This window comes from Scleropages formosus, chromosome 14 (genome assembly GCF_900964775.1).
Source record: "Scleropages formosus chromosome 14, fSclFor1.1, whole genome shotgun sequence".
Lineage (NCBI taxonomy): Eukaryota > Metazoa > Chordata > Actinopteri > Osteoglossiformes > Osteoglossidae > Scleropages > Scleropages formosus.
In genome coordinates this window covers 2071695-2083486 of record NC_041819.1, presented here as the reverse complement: position 1 = coordinate 2083486, position 11792 = coordinate 2071695, and the positions used below count along the sequence as shown (strand labels likewise).

Sequence of the window (11792 nt, the reverse complement as noted above, 5' to 3'; positions counted from 1 at the left end):
GACGCTCCCGCTCGCACTGCAGGGGGTGAAAATCGGAAGCCCCGCGCGGAGACTCGGACCCGCAGCCCGGCTGTCCTCGCTGGCTTCTCGGAGGGACGGGTCACGGTGAGTGAGTGTCCGATCGCCCCTCATCCACGGCGAACGGTTCGATTCTTCGCTAAGGGCTGGGCTGCGGCGCGGTGTCTGTCCGTATATTGCGTTGCTCTGCACCGTGTTGTAATTGTGCGCCAGGGGGTGCAGGATTTGCCGCGAGTCGGACGGTGTCCTGCTCAAGTCACCAGCTCTGTCTCGCGTGGAACCTCCGCGCTGCTGTTATGCTAATTGCTAATGGTAACGTTTCCATCCTGGTTACCCACTCGGCGGCTGCGGACTGCGGAATGAACTAGCGCCGTCCATTGTATCGTGCTCTTGCAGGGCCACGCACGATGTTTAAACGTATTTTAACGTTGCTGACAGAAATTGTGACACAAAAGTGGTCTCGAATGTCACACAGCTACTTTTCAGCACGGGGAAGAGCTGTTCATAGCGCCGAGAAGAAGGGGCATAGGATGCTTCCCGTTTCTACCTCAAGTCATTAAATTCGATTTTACATCGTAGTGACGGTTAAAAATACTTAACGCTGCTAGCTATTATTAGGACGTTGAGGATTCTGAGAATTCTCTGTTCATAAAGACCGAGATCTGTAACACTCCACACTCGAGCCGTTTATAAGTGAAGCTGTAATTAAACTGCAAGCACTGACTGCTGCAATAATAAATAAAGGTGTGATCAAATATCTGCGCCCAACACGTTTAATCTCTGTGTGTCACAGATGTATGGTGAGAGCGCGGCCTCGGCGGTGAAAGTAGATGAAACGTGCAGTTCGAGCGCCGTGTCGTCACTCGCCGCGCGTTCGCGGGCTACTATTGTTGTCGTTCTCGCGCAGACTGGCGGGCTCGTGGCGAGTCGCCGTGGAAACGGGTTCAGTCGGACCCGGGTTTGTGGCGCTACTGCGGGGAAAAACTCTAAGCATTTGGGGTTACCTTCGCGGTATTTTTACAGTAAATCACGCTGTGCTCAAACTGTGGCGATAGTAGTTGTTTTTATTTCAACCTGGAAACAAAAGAAAGCGAAAGTGAAACGTAATACACCCTTATTTTATGTGCACTTTACTGTCTTTACAAGTCGTCAAAAGTTCAGATTAAATAAAAATTAGCATTTATATACACACACGTGTGTTACATTTAATATATATATATATATAATATAATGTAACTTATTTGTGTGTACATACATGATAGGATTGGGAACTTCATCTTTGCAAGTGTCAAAGGCCTAATTTTTTCACAACTTTGGCTTCCAAATACTTTTTAAACATCTTGAGCTGTCGTTATTTTATTATATATGTCATATTATCACTCATATCATGTAACTCGGTCACGTGCTGATTACTTTTTGTCCGCTGTCCAGGTTTCTTTTGCAGGGAGTGAAGGCCACCATGAATGACATTCGGAAGAGAAAACTCAGTCTAATAGAAGTTCTGATGTCAGACCCGGGTTACCTCCTGCAGCACTTGCAGGCCGACTCCCTCATCACTCAGCGCGAGTATCACAACATCCGCAGCGTGCAGCAGTCCAGCGAGAAGACAGTCATCGACATACTGGACAAGATTATGAATAAAGGCGAGGACATTTGCCGCCGTTTCCTAGCCCTTCTGCAGAAAGCAGACATCCTGGAAACCTTTCCTGGCTTGAAGGAACTTTCTACTTACCCAGATAATCAGTACCAGCAGCCAGGAAGCACTGAGGTAAGCTTAGCTTATTCTGTATCGTTTCGTACAGACCACAGCTGACTTTTTTTAGAATCCCTAACGCACAAGCTGAAAGAACAATACCACTTCAATCACTGCCACTTCATTCAACTTCTGACAGAAGTCTCCACATCACGTTTTCTATCCTCTACCCATACAGATCGCTGAGTACCAGATGAAAAGCCTTCCCCGAGGGTTCTGTGTCATCTTCAACAACGAGAACTTTGACACAAGGAGTCTGAAAGAACGAAAAGGTTCCAGAAAAGATGCTGGTTAGTCTAAGTCGAGCTTTTAGCTGAAACTTTTTGGTCATGTACTTACAGTAAAGAGATTTGGTTTTTGATGGTGCACCAAAATTTCCTACCTTTATAAACCCGAAAATACTGGCTAGCCGTGTTTTTAAAAGGTCCCTTTATTACATGACTTTGCTCCCCATGTTTACCAGAAAAACATCTTTGGTCCAACCTTGAATTTTTTTTTCTTCTCTGGTAGATGACTTACGAAAGGTTTTCCACTGGTTGGGTTTTGAGGTGAAGACATTTGTGAACCAGTCAGCGGATGAGATGCGGTCCAGGCTACAGGAGTATGCGCAGAAACCACACAATGACTGCTTTGTGTGCTGTGTGCTAAGCCACGGGACACAGCGGGCTGTCTACGGCCGCGACGGGAATACCATCAGCCTGCAAGAGATCCTGCAACCGTTCAATGGGGAGAACTGCCGTGCCCTAGTCAGCAAGCCTAAGGTGTTCTTCATCCAGGCGTGCCAGGGGGAGCGCTTGCAGGGGGGCGTGGCTGTCCAGGCAGACTGTGCTGGGGAAATGGTCTGTGATCTGGATGCCAACACAGCATGTGGTACTACCATCCCCATAGATGCTGACTTCCTTGTTGGCATGGCAACTGTGCAGGACTGCTACTCTATCCGAAACTGTAAGACTGGAAGCTGGTACATCCAGTCTCTGTGTCAGGCACTGTCAGCGTACTGCCCCAGGTGAGGTCTGCCTTGCCCCAACACTCAAACTGCCTTTACTCATAACTGCAAATTAAGTAATATTGGTTGATGTCTTCCCAGAGAAACAAACCATGAGAATCTGTGATAGCACTTAATAAATGAACCTTTAAAATTTATTAAAGGATGAAAAGTACAGTGCTAAAAAATGTGAAATAATGAAACTATTCTAAATTCAAAATCAAAGTATAAAAATGCACAGAATTTCACAGAACCCTGTTATTTACATTAATTTAGCTGATGCTTTTTTCCAAAGTAACTTACAATGTTAGCCTACCTACAACTACTTATCCATTTATACAGCTGGGTAATTTTTACTGGAGCAATTTGGGTAAGCACCTTAATCAAGGCTACTAGAGTCAGGAGGTAAGATTCAAACCTGTGACCTATGGCTCCAAAGGCAGCAGCTCTAATCGCTATGCTACCTGCTGTTGCTAGGATTTTTTTTACATGGCTAATACAAGTTTATAATAAAAGGTGTTTTAATGCATTACATAAAACTGAGAAATAATTCTGCTGTTCAGTGTAATACATACAATCTTTATGGATAAATATTTTTGTACTGTATTGATTCTTTACAGGGGTGAAGACATCCTTACCATCCTCACCAGAGTTAACGAAGTAGTGAGCAGGGAAGAGGGCAAAATGGTGTGCAACAACAGATTCCAGGTGGCCAAGCAGATCCCAGAACCTGCATTCACCTTCACAAAACGGCTAGTATTTCGGGTGCCTGGTCTGGACACAACCTGACCAGGAGGTTGCTCTAGTAAATCACGAAATCAGTGTGGTCACCACTTTGCTGCTTGACCCTTTCGTGATGTAAAGTAATCACCTTAAGACTTATCCCCCCTCCCTCATTAATTCTGGAGGCAGAGGGTGTGAGACAGTTTACACTCTGGCCAGAATGGTAGTCCCTCATAGAACAGACACAGTGGGAAATTTAGTCACCAGTTCACCTGAAACACATCTCTTTGGAGAATACCCGTTCTCTTGTTTTGCACAGGTTAATAAAATATTTTAAAAAAAGTCAATATACCTATAAGCTATCTGAACCCAGCACTATACAGCAACTCACCCTCTTACTCTGTTTAAGATTATTCTTCTTTGGTCTCAGTAATTGTGGAATTCTTGTACTGTTTTTATAAACAAACACTGAATTTACCAATATTTTCATGAATGTGTTACTCCTCCACTATCTACTAGAAGGCTAGACATGAATAGGTTTAGCAAAGGCTCCAGCGCTGAAAATGTTACTCCTAAATTGGAAATCTGTACCCAAACTAGGGCAATATGAGTATGCCTATAACTGTACACTGAGGCAGGGGGTAGTGTAGTGGGTGGAGCTACTGCCTTTTGGTTCAAAGGGTGCAGGTTCAACCTTCACTTCTGCTGTAGTGCCCCAGCACAAGGTATTTACCCCAAGCTGCTTCAGAAGAAGGAGTGCCCAGTTGTCTAAGTAGGTAAATTAACAATTTGCTTTGGAGAAAAGCATCAGTTAAATGAATAAATATAAATGTAGTTTCAGCCTTGACATCAGAGGCTCTACTCGCATGTTAGAGAACACAATATTACAAGTTCAAAGCATGTCAGTTAAGGACAAAATCAATAACAGTACACTGCATATATATCTCACATTAGCAGATTGCAGTGTTCCATTGTCAATATATCTGATGTATTTGTTTCTTTGCCTTATGTCTGTGTTCAAGTGCTCTGTGTCACTGCGTGAGAAGAGCGCTTTATAAAAATAGAGCTGAATATACCTGAAGTACTGTCAGAAAAGAGAAGTATGGTATATAAGAACAGGCCAACTTGCAACCAGAAATGTATGGTAAACATTCCTTTTTACATAACGGAGGACAGTTTGAAGGACTGGAAACCCACTGCAAGTGGAATGGTGAAACTTGAGCACCAACTTAGAAATAAATTGATGCTGGTTAAGATGCATCACACCTGCTACACCAGAGAACTGCCAGTACTCTAAACATGTGACTGCCGTTTCATCAAGCCCTGTTAAAAGGGTTTTATAAAATAAAAAAAAAACCCTCACCCTACAAACTTTTAGTAAAGAACTAATTCTTTAATATTTATACATCTTACGCACTTACACCAATCCACACTTCCTATTATTGACACAATAAGCACTAATTTTACAAAAAAGAAACAAAGGCTAAACCAACATTCATCTGTCTTGCTACCTGAATTGAGAAAGGCTGCTATTTTAAGAGGCTCTGTTCAGACAAAGCAGGTTCACCAATGGGGGGGGGGGGGGGTCAGGGTTATTCTTTTGAGTAAGCTGTTCCTGCTCTGTCCAAGGGAAGGTTCTCTCCAAGAGCAGCCAGAAGCCCACAGAACATCTTTCAGTCCAAGGGTAGCACCAGCTTCTTAGTCAACGTGTACCTGGGCTCTGGCATCTGTTTGCTGTTTAGGTAGACGCCAATGCTTACGTTTCGGTTCACCCTGGTCAGGATTGTCAAGATATCCATGTTCCTGCAATAGCATATAATTGAATGTAATCTCCTTATAAAGAGGATACAAAAAAAAAAAAAAAAAAAGTTCTGCATTAAAACAAAACCACCTTCACACTGATGCATTAACTAGTAATAGATAACCAGCTTACAACTGATGAACTAACCTGGCACAGCCGGTCTTCAGCTGACGGCAAAGCTCCTGGATAAAAATCGAGCCCTCTTTGATGCTGCGAAAGGACTTGTAATCCTCCACTGTAGCCATAGCGAGAAGGAAGTCTGAATCGTCGGGAATTGTTTCAGAGGCCAATTCAGGTACGACACATCTCGCGTCTGTATCATATAGCTCCTCCGCCTCCTGTTCATCTCCTTCCCCATCTGCTTGGATGCTTACTCCACACTGCTTGGCCTTGCCTTGACATGCCTGGATGAAGAAGAGCTTGGGTTTTTTGGCCAAGGAGGTGCACTGGCTGCAGGTGAAGGGGAGGGTGACATCGCGAATTAAGACCAGCTGCCCATCTGTGCCATATACTGACCCCTTTTCACCATGGGACAGGACACAGCATACAAAGGCATCCCTTGTACTGTGGTCCATCTGGCCAAACTTTTTCACTACTTTCAATATCTCACTGGCAGTCAGGTCCTCTTTTAAATGTACTTCAAAGTGAAGGCTGCGGAAGACATCAGTCAGGTCCTCTGAGAAGAGATACCAAAGGAAAACAAACACTTTACAGGGTAAGTATATTTGAATATGCAAGGAATTGGATATGTTGGACATTTAACATATAGTAACACACTAAGTATAAAGTTGTAAGAAAGCACAGTAATAACTATACAAATAGCATGTGCGTTTGTATGCAAGTCCAAGTAATATGACCAAAGAAATGGTAAGTGTAGCGGTACTAAATATAGATCAGTATAAGCAGCAAGTTTTTTTGATGTGTGTGTTCAGGCCACCAGTAGTAAGGTACAGGCACAACATTTTACATTTTCAGCTACCTACAGAGGAGCAGAATAAAATGGCCAACCTGCATCTCGGTGTGTTCCTCTGCGATTCCGCAGTCCAATTATATTTTTACTTTCCTCCTCAAAGTTAAAGTTGTTGATAATGAGACAGTAACCACGTGGCCGGTGGGTCATGCTGTAAACTTCCTCCTGCAATATTAAAAAGCCACAGAATCAATGTGTTTGTTCACACTGTACAGTACGAGTATGCAAGAACAGTAATGAAATCGAGTAACCATCAATTTTGCTTTTAAATTGAGTACATTTACATACCGCATCATATGAGCTACTTTGCTGTGCATCCAGCGATAAGGCTGGTTGTTCATGTTGATCTGAAAGGCAAAGGCACTGGTCATAAGTATGATGCAGAACAACTGGAGTAACAGTGTAGTGCAGAAATATGCAAGGAAATTGTTACATGCAGGAAAAGGGTGAGGGAAAGTTAGTAATGGCTGGTTATAAGTACACCTGAGGAAAAGGTGTGTACACACCTGTGAAAGGGTTGTAAAAAAAGCATAAGAATAAGGCTTTTTGCCCAAAAATAAACCAGATGTTAAGCAATTAAAAGAAGATTAATTAGACCCATTTGTACCTGCTGAGCAGAATACTTAAAATTTAAAACTTTTAGGCTTCCCCAATTAGCTTGTATTCCAAACACCAAACTTACTGCTGGGAAACACTTCTGGAAGAGGGTTCTGGACTTGGTGAGAACGATTAATCTTCTGCAGATGAATAGGTACATAATTAAAGTTCTTAGCCGAAATGAAATAAGAATCTGCTCACAACTGCAATAACTTAAATCAGTTGAGTGTAGCCATGTTTTCAAGTGTGTATATTTTCCCCACAATTGGCTAGATCTAGTTTAGGCAGAGAAATTGAGTCTGATGGTTCATCCATCTGTCTTGTGGAAAAGACTCCATATGGATATAAAAATAGTAAGGAAAAGGGCATCTCAGTAGAAAATATTTTTAAATTTAACAAAGACAGGAAGTACATATGTGGAGAACTCACATTTGTTTCAGCATCCCTATACTGGTACCCAGGCACAGGGAAAGGTTCTGCAATTCTGTACCCTGTGAGAAACAGAACATCTTTTGAGCAAAACAGACTGTATAAACATTCATATAGGCACTGGAGTGGGGATGGCAGAGAGATGTAGTGTTAAAGTGGTTCAACAATACTTGCAGCATAGTTGCAACTTATGTTGGGATTTACATAATATACAAAGTTAAGTTACGTACAAAGAGTTCGCTACACAAACAAATGCCATAAGCTTGAACGTACCAAAAATACAAACTTGTTTATGTAATATATAATGCAATCAAAATATTAAAACTATAAAAAAAAGCACCAATCTGCAACACTGTCAGACATGTGAGGGGCTATCTGTGGGTATCATGAGTAGCCTCGGAGAAGGCTGATGTTGCACACCATTAGCTCAGCTGGCATACAATAAAATCAAAAACATCACTGATGCATGGAAAATTAGTTTAAAAAAAGATGCCCATGTAAATCAAATGTTAGCTAGATGTGACTACTGTATAATAATATCTTTACACATTATTTCAAATTCTCATCTCACCTGAAATATATTGTTGCAATTTCATAGCAAGCTGTTTATTGCAGTGGGAAAACACACGCTTTAACTCGGTGAGAGAGTCCTCACTGAGAAGTTCCTGTTTCTCCATCTCCACTAGCACATCCAGGAAGGTCTGATTGAGACATACAAAGAAAACAAAGGGTGGGGGAACCTTGTCGTCACAAAATCACACTCCAGAATGCGATGCACATAAAACACCGATGGCTCTTCTTTTGAAAATGGTTTAAAAAAATTACACTGAAATGTTTTCTAGTGTATGAATTTCCTAATTTTAAAACCATATGTTGCATGTATTCTGGTTCTGTTCCGAATTTTCAAAGACACCTTCCAGTTTATTTTTAAACTGCACCTTATCTTTCTATTCCATAACATTTTTTGTCTGTTGCAAAATAATCCATCTATGTTTCCACTTTCCACTTGAGGGACCAATTCACCTTGCTGTAACAGCATTTACAACTTGTGGCTGATATTCCCAAGTATCAGTGATAACTAACCAGACTAGGAGTGTTGTACATATCTATGGGATGAAACAATGAACAAATGGTACTAAATCAGAGTTTGTAAAGAGAATGAATTTTTGTCAATTCAAAATAGTTCATATTTTAACATAGTGCACCACCACCACCATCTTCTGAAACCGCTTGTCCCATACAGGGTTGTGGGGAGCCGGACCCTAACCTGGCAACACAGGGCGTAAGGCTGGAGGGGGAGGGGACACACCCAGGACGGGACACCAGTCTGTCACAAGGCACCCCCAGTGGGACTCGAACCCCAGACCCACCAGAAAGTAGGACCTGGTCAAACCCACTGCGCCACCATAGTGCAATATTACTAAAAAATGTTCAAAAGGAAAACTCTTTTGGAGGTATATCTGAGAATGTGCCAGAACCTAACCCGTGAATAAATGGAAGCAGATCTGTATTATGTAGCATTTAATGTTTATCACTTGGTTTTAAATGTGACTCTATAGCTATGAACAAACTTCTGAAAAAGGCAGTGTACTTTGGTACATTTTTCAAAGGCAACATAATTTAAAATGTATATTTTACTTGTACATGGTACATCTCGGATATCGGTATTCACCGTGCAAAGCTCCAGTCTACCACGTGGGATATTGAGGAGGAACTTGATGGAATCCAGATCGTCTTCAGTCACATCTTCGGACAGCTCATACAGCATTTTCCTGAGGAGGAGGACATTATTAACCAAGATAAGGGCAGGCAGGGAGTGAAATACAAATCAGCACAATAACTTGCAGTTTTCATGGTAAAGGTGAGAAGAAATGGTTTAAGTTACCTTTTCTGCATACTCAATCTGATGTGAATTCAGGTCAGACATTTTGAGGCACAAGCCTTACCCACTAATAATAGTATAAATGTTTAAACAGGAATTGATTCTTTAGAAAGTATTCATAGTTACCGGTAGGAAGATATTCCTGAAGTTGTATGACTAGAGAGCTGCAGCAGATTCTGTACTTGGTTTGGGCTGGTCCCTAAAACCCGGAGCAGGTCAAAGCGTCGGATCGTGAGCAGCAACTCTTTTACAATCAAGTCATCGTCTCCCAACAGCCCCTGGTCCTCCAGCCTCAAGAACAGGTCACGTGCATCCTGCACAGCCTCCAGCTTTTTTAAGGGGATATGATCTCTGCACAGGAATTTAAGCGCTGCGACATCTTCAGAGTCCAGATCCTCATCAATTCTGAGAAGCAGTTCGTTATTCATAGTGCCAGAGGGTTCCCCGCTACCTCAGCATCGAAAATTTAGACGTGTCCTTTTCTCAGCTGCAAAAAGCAGGAAAAATAACACTGATTATCATCCAACAACAACAAATGTCTCAAATCAATTCATTTGTTCTAATTGAGTATTAACTCAACTAAAGTAGTGGCCAAAATACTGAAACCAAATTAGAGAAATCTAATGTGCTCACATGAGACCAGTGCAGGAAAAAGAAGGAAAAAAAAAGTCCAGCTCATATGTCTAAAACTGCAACAGACCTATTAAATAAAGCTATTTACACACACAGTCTGAGGCCACACGTCCCAAGCGGGGTCACGGTGAGCAGGAGCCTAACCCGGCAACAAAGGCCGTAAGGCTGGAGGGGACACACCCAGGGTGGGACGTCAGTCCATCACAAGGCACCCCAAGTGGGATTTGAACCCCAGACCCAATAGAGAGCATGACCCGGCCAAACCCGCTGCACCACCGCACCCCCTTAAGGCTATTTAGAGCATCCCAAACACTTGAACAAATTAATGAGGATAGAAATTGCACAAAATTAACACTGAAAGAGAGAGACACACTAATGAGGAAGATAGTGGCACAATTTTTCCCCCAACTCCAAACTTCACTAAACTATTTACTTGGAGGGGTCATAAAAATATCTATTAAAATTTTGTTTTGGGAAGAAAGTTGTACATAGCAGCTACTTCACTATTTACATCCTAGAAACCAATTCCAAGCCTTGGCCTCAAAATGAAAATATCTTTAGTTTAAAAACACAATCAATCGGTCAGTCTAAACTTTCAACTGCTAGTAGTATTGTATAAACACACACATAAACGTATTTATTTATTTATATATATATATATATATATTTATATATATATATATGCACGCAGATTCAGCTATACGAAGTGTTTCAATACTACTGTTCAACCTAGGCTAGTAGTGGCTCGAAGAAAAAACTAACAAAAACACTAGTCTACTACTAGACAGACTTCAGTCTTGCATTAATTTACGTGAGTAGTGCCAACTCGACTCGTCCCAGTAAATTTTCTACTTAAAATTTAACGATTTCTACTTAAAATACCGATTTTGTGAATAAATTACGTACAATTTAACGCAAATATTTTGTGACACGTTAAAATTACCTCGCGCATACAGCCACGAAATCGCCCTTCTTCTACTGCGACACAATCGATCGCCTCAACCGACTACCTTGAAGTTCCGTACTTTCCAGTTCTCTGTAATAAGAACCGAACGTCATGTGACGCAGCACGTCGACGTACACGCCTTTGCCACGCGCCGGACGGTAACCAATAGAATAGAAGGGTCACGAATTGGAAAAAACGTTTCGGGGACGGAGCTGCGTCATCTCTTTCAGCCGTTACTATATAAAACAAATAACGAGCATAAGTTGTGGACGTTACGCAGGAGAAAGCTGTTGATTATGGATTTTAAAATTAAAAAATACTCGAGTTTCATTTAGAAAATAACTTAAGCGATGGAAAAATATTATTTTTGATACAGTATCTTTCTGTAGAAATCAGAACTTGCAAGGCAAACTGTGAAATGAGAATATTATATATTAACATATGTTTGAAATTGGCAGTTTGAGTTTCACTTTTCCCCGCTCTTCCTGGAAGTCATTACATTCAGCGCTATAAAACGATGACACGATATATTTGCTGGTGTCTTTTAGAACAGGCACTTGATACAACGACTGTTAAAATTTTAATTGATACACCAATATAAATATATGTTAACTAACCGTAACTAATCTCAATATTTTTAGTGCAATATTGTTTGCTTTACAAATGGTAGAAGAAAAAATAGGTCATTCTCGCTAAGTGTTCATGCCGGGAATTTACCTGTGTAATGTACAAGTCACTACATGCTCAGTTTAAAATAAAACCCATCACACGTTCCAAGATGGCTGCCTCGAGCAGGACTAGTCCAAGCCTTCTGATACAAGTATCCAGCACTACAGTGTATCCACAAAGTATTCAGACCCCTTTACTATTTCACATTTATTTATTTAGGAGATACTTTTCTCCAAAGTGGCTTCCAATAAACTCTATGTAGTGTTATCAGCCGACACACCTTAGTCACCGTGGTGACTTAACTGCTAAATACACCACTGGGTCACTCATTTATACATCAGTAACACCTTTGGACTGTAAGAGGAAACCAAGAGAGACTGAGCAGG

General features: G+C 41.5%; 2 protein-coding genes across 3 annotated transcripts; one reads left to right on the top strand and one right to left on the bottom strand.

Annotated features, from left to right (window-relative positions):
• The first annotated feature begins 12 nt into the window (after positions 1–12).
• On the top strand, positions 13–4835 carry LOC108918555 (caspase-8-like). 2 transcript variants are annotated; one of them, XM_018725950.2, is made up of 5 exons: positions 13–105; positions 1450–1786; positions 1950–2061; positions 2282–2777; positions 3377–4835. In XM_018725950.2, the coding sequence occupies exons 2-5, from the start codon at positions 1478–1480 to the stop codon at positions 3543–3545; spliced, it is 1086 nt and encodes a 361-aa protein (XP_018581466.1). In that variant the 5' UTR covers positions 13–105; positions 1450–1477; the 3' UTR covers positions 3546–4835. The 2 variants fall into 2 exon arrangements, with proteins under 2 accessions (XP_018581466.1, XP_018581475.1); XM_018725959.2 differs by lacking the exon at positions 13–105 and adding an exon at positions 926–1121.
• casp8 (caspase 8, apoptosis-related cysteine peptidase) lies at positions 4804–10822 on the bottom strand. The gene is made up of 10 exons (XM_018725935.2): positions 10735–10822; positions 9285–9645; positions 8949–9048; positions 7848–7977; positions 7277–7338; positions 6933–6987; positions 6539–6597; positions 6289–6415; positions 5428–5956; positions 4804–5282 (listed from the first exon to the last, which is right to left on the bottom strand). Exons 2-10 carry the CDS (start codon positions 9584–9586, stop codon positions 5153–5155), a joined length of 1494 nt encoding a protein of 497 aa, XP_018581451.1. The 5' UTR covers positions 9587–9645; positions 10735–10822; the 3' UTR covers positions 4804–5152.
• Between the last annotated feature and the right edge of the window lie 970 nt (positions 10823–11792).

Bases quoted from the DNA above. Each gene is read 5' to 3' on its own strand.
- LOC108918555 (XM_018725950.2), top strand. From the start codon at position 1,478: ATGAATGACATTCGGAAGAGAAAACTCAGTCTAATAGAAGTTCTGATG. The intron at 2,062-2,281 runs GTTAGTCTAAGT...CTTCTCTGGTAG, and splicing joins AGGTTCCAGAAAAGATGCTG to ATGACTTACGAAAGGTTTTC. The intron at 2,778-3,376 runs GTGAGGTCTGCC...GATTCTTTACAG, and splicing joins CTGTCAGCGTACTGCCCCAG to GGGTGAAGACATCCTTACCA.
- casp8 (XM_018725935.2), bottom strand. From the start codon at position 9,586: ATGAATAACGAACTGCTTCTCAGAATTGATGAGGATCTGGACTCTGAA. The intron at 6,416-6,538 runs GTATGTAAATGT...TTAATATTGCAG, and splicing joins AAAGTAGCTCATATGATGCG to GAGGAAGTTTACAGCATGAC. The intron at 5,957-6,288 runs GTTGGCCATTTT...ATCTCTTCTCAG, and splicing joins AGGAACACACCGAGATGCAG to AGGACCTGACTGATGTCTTC.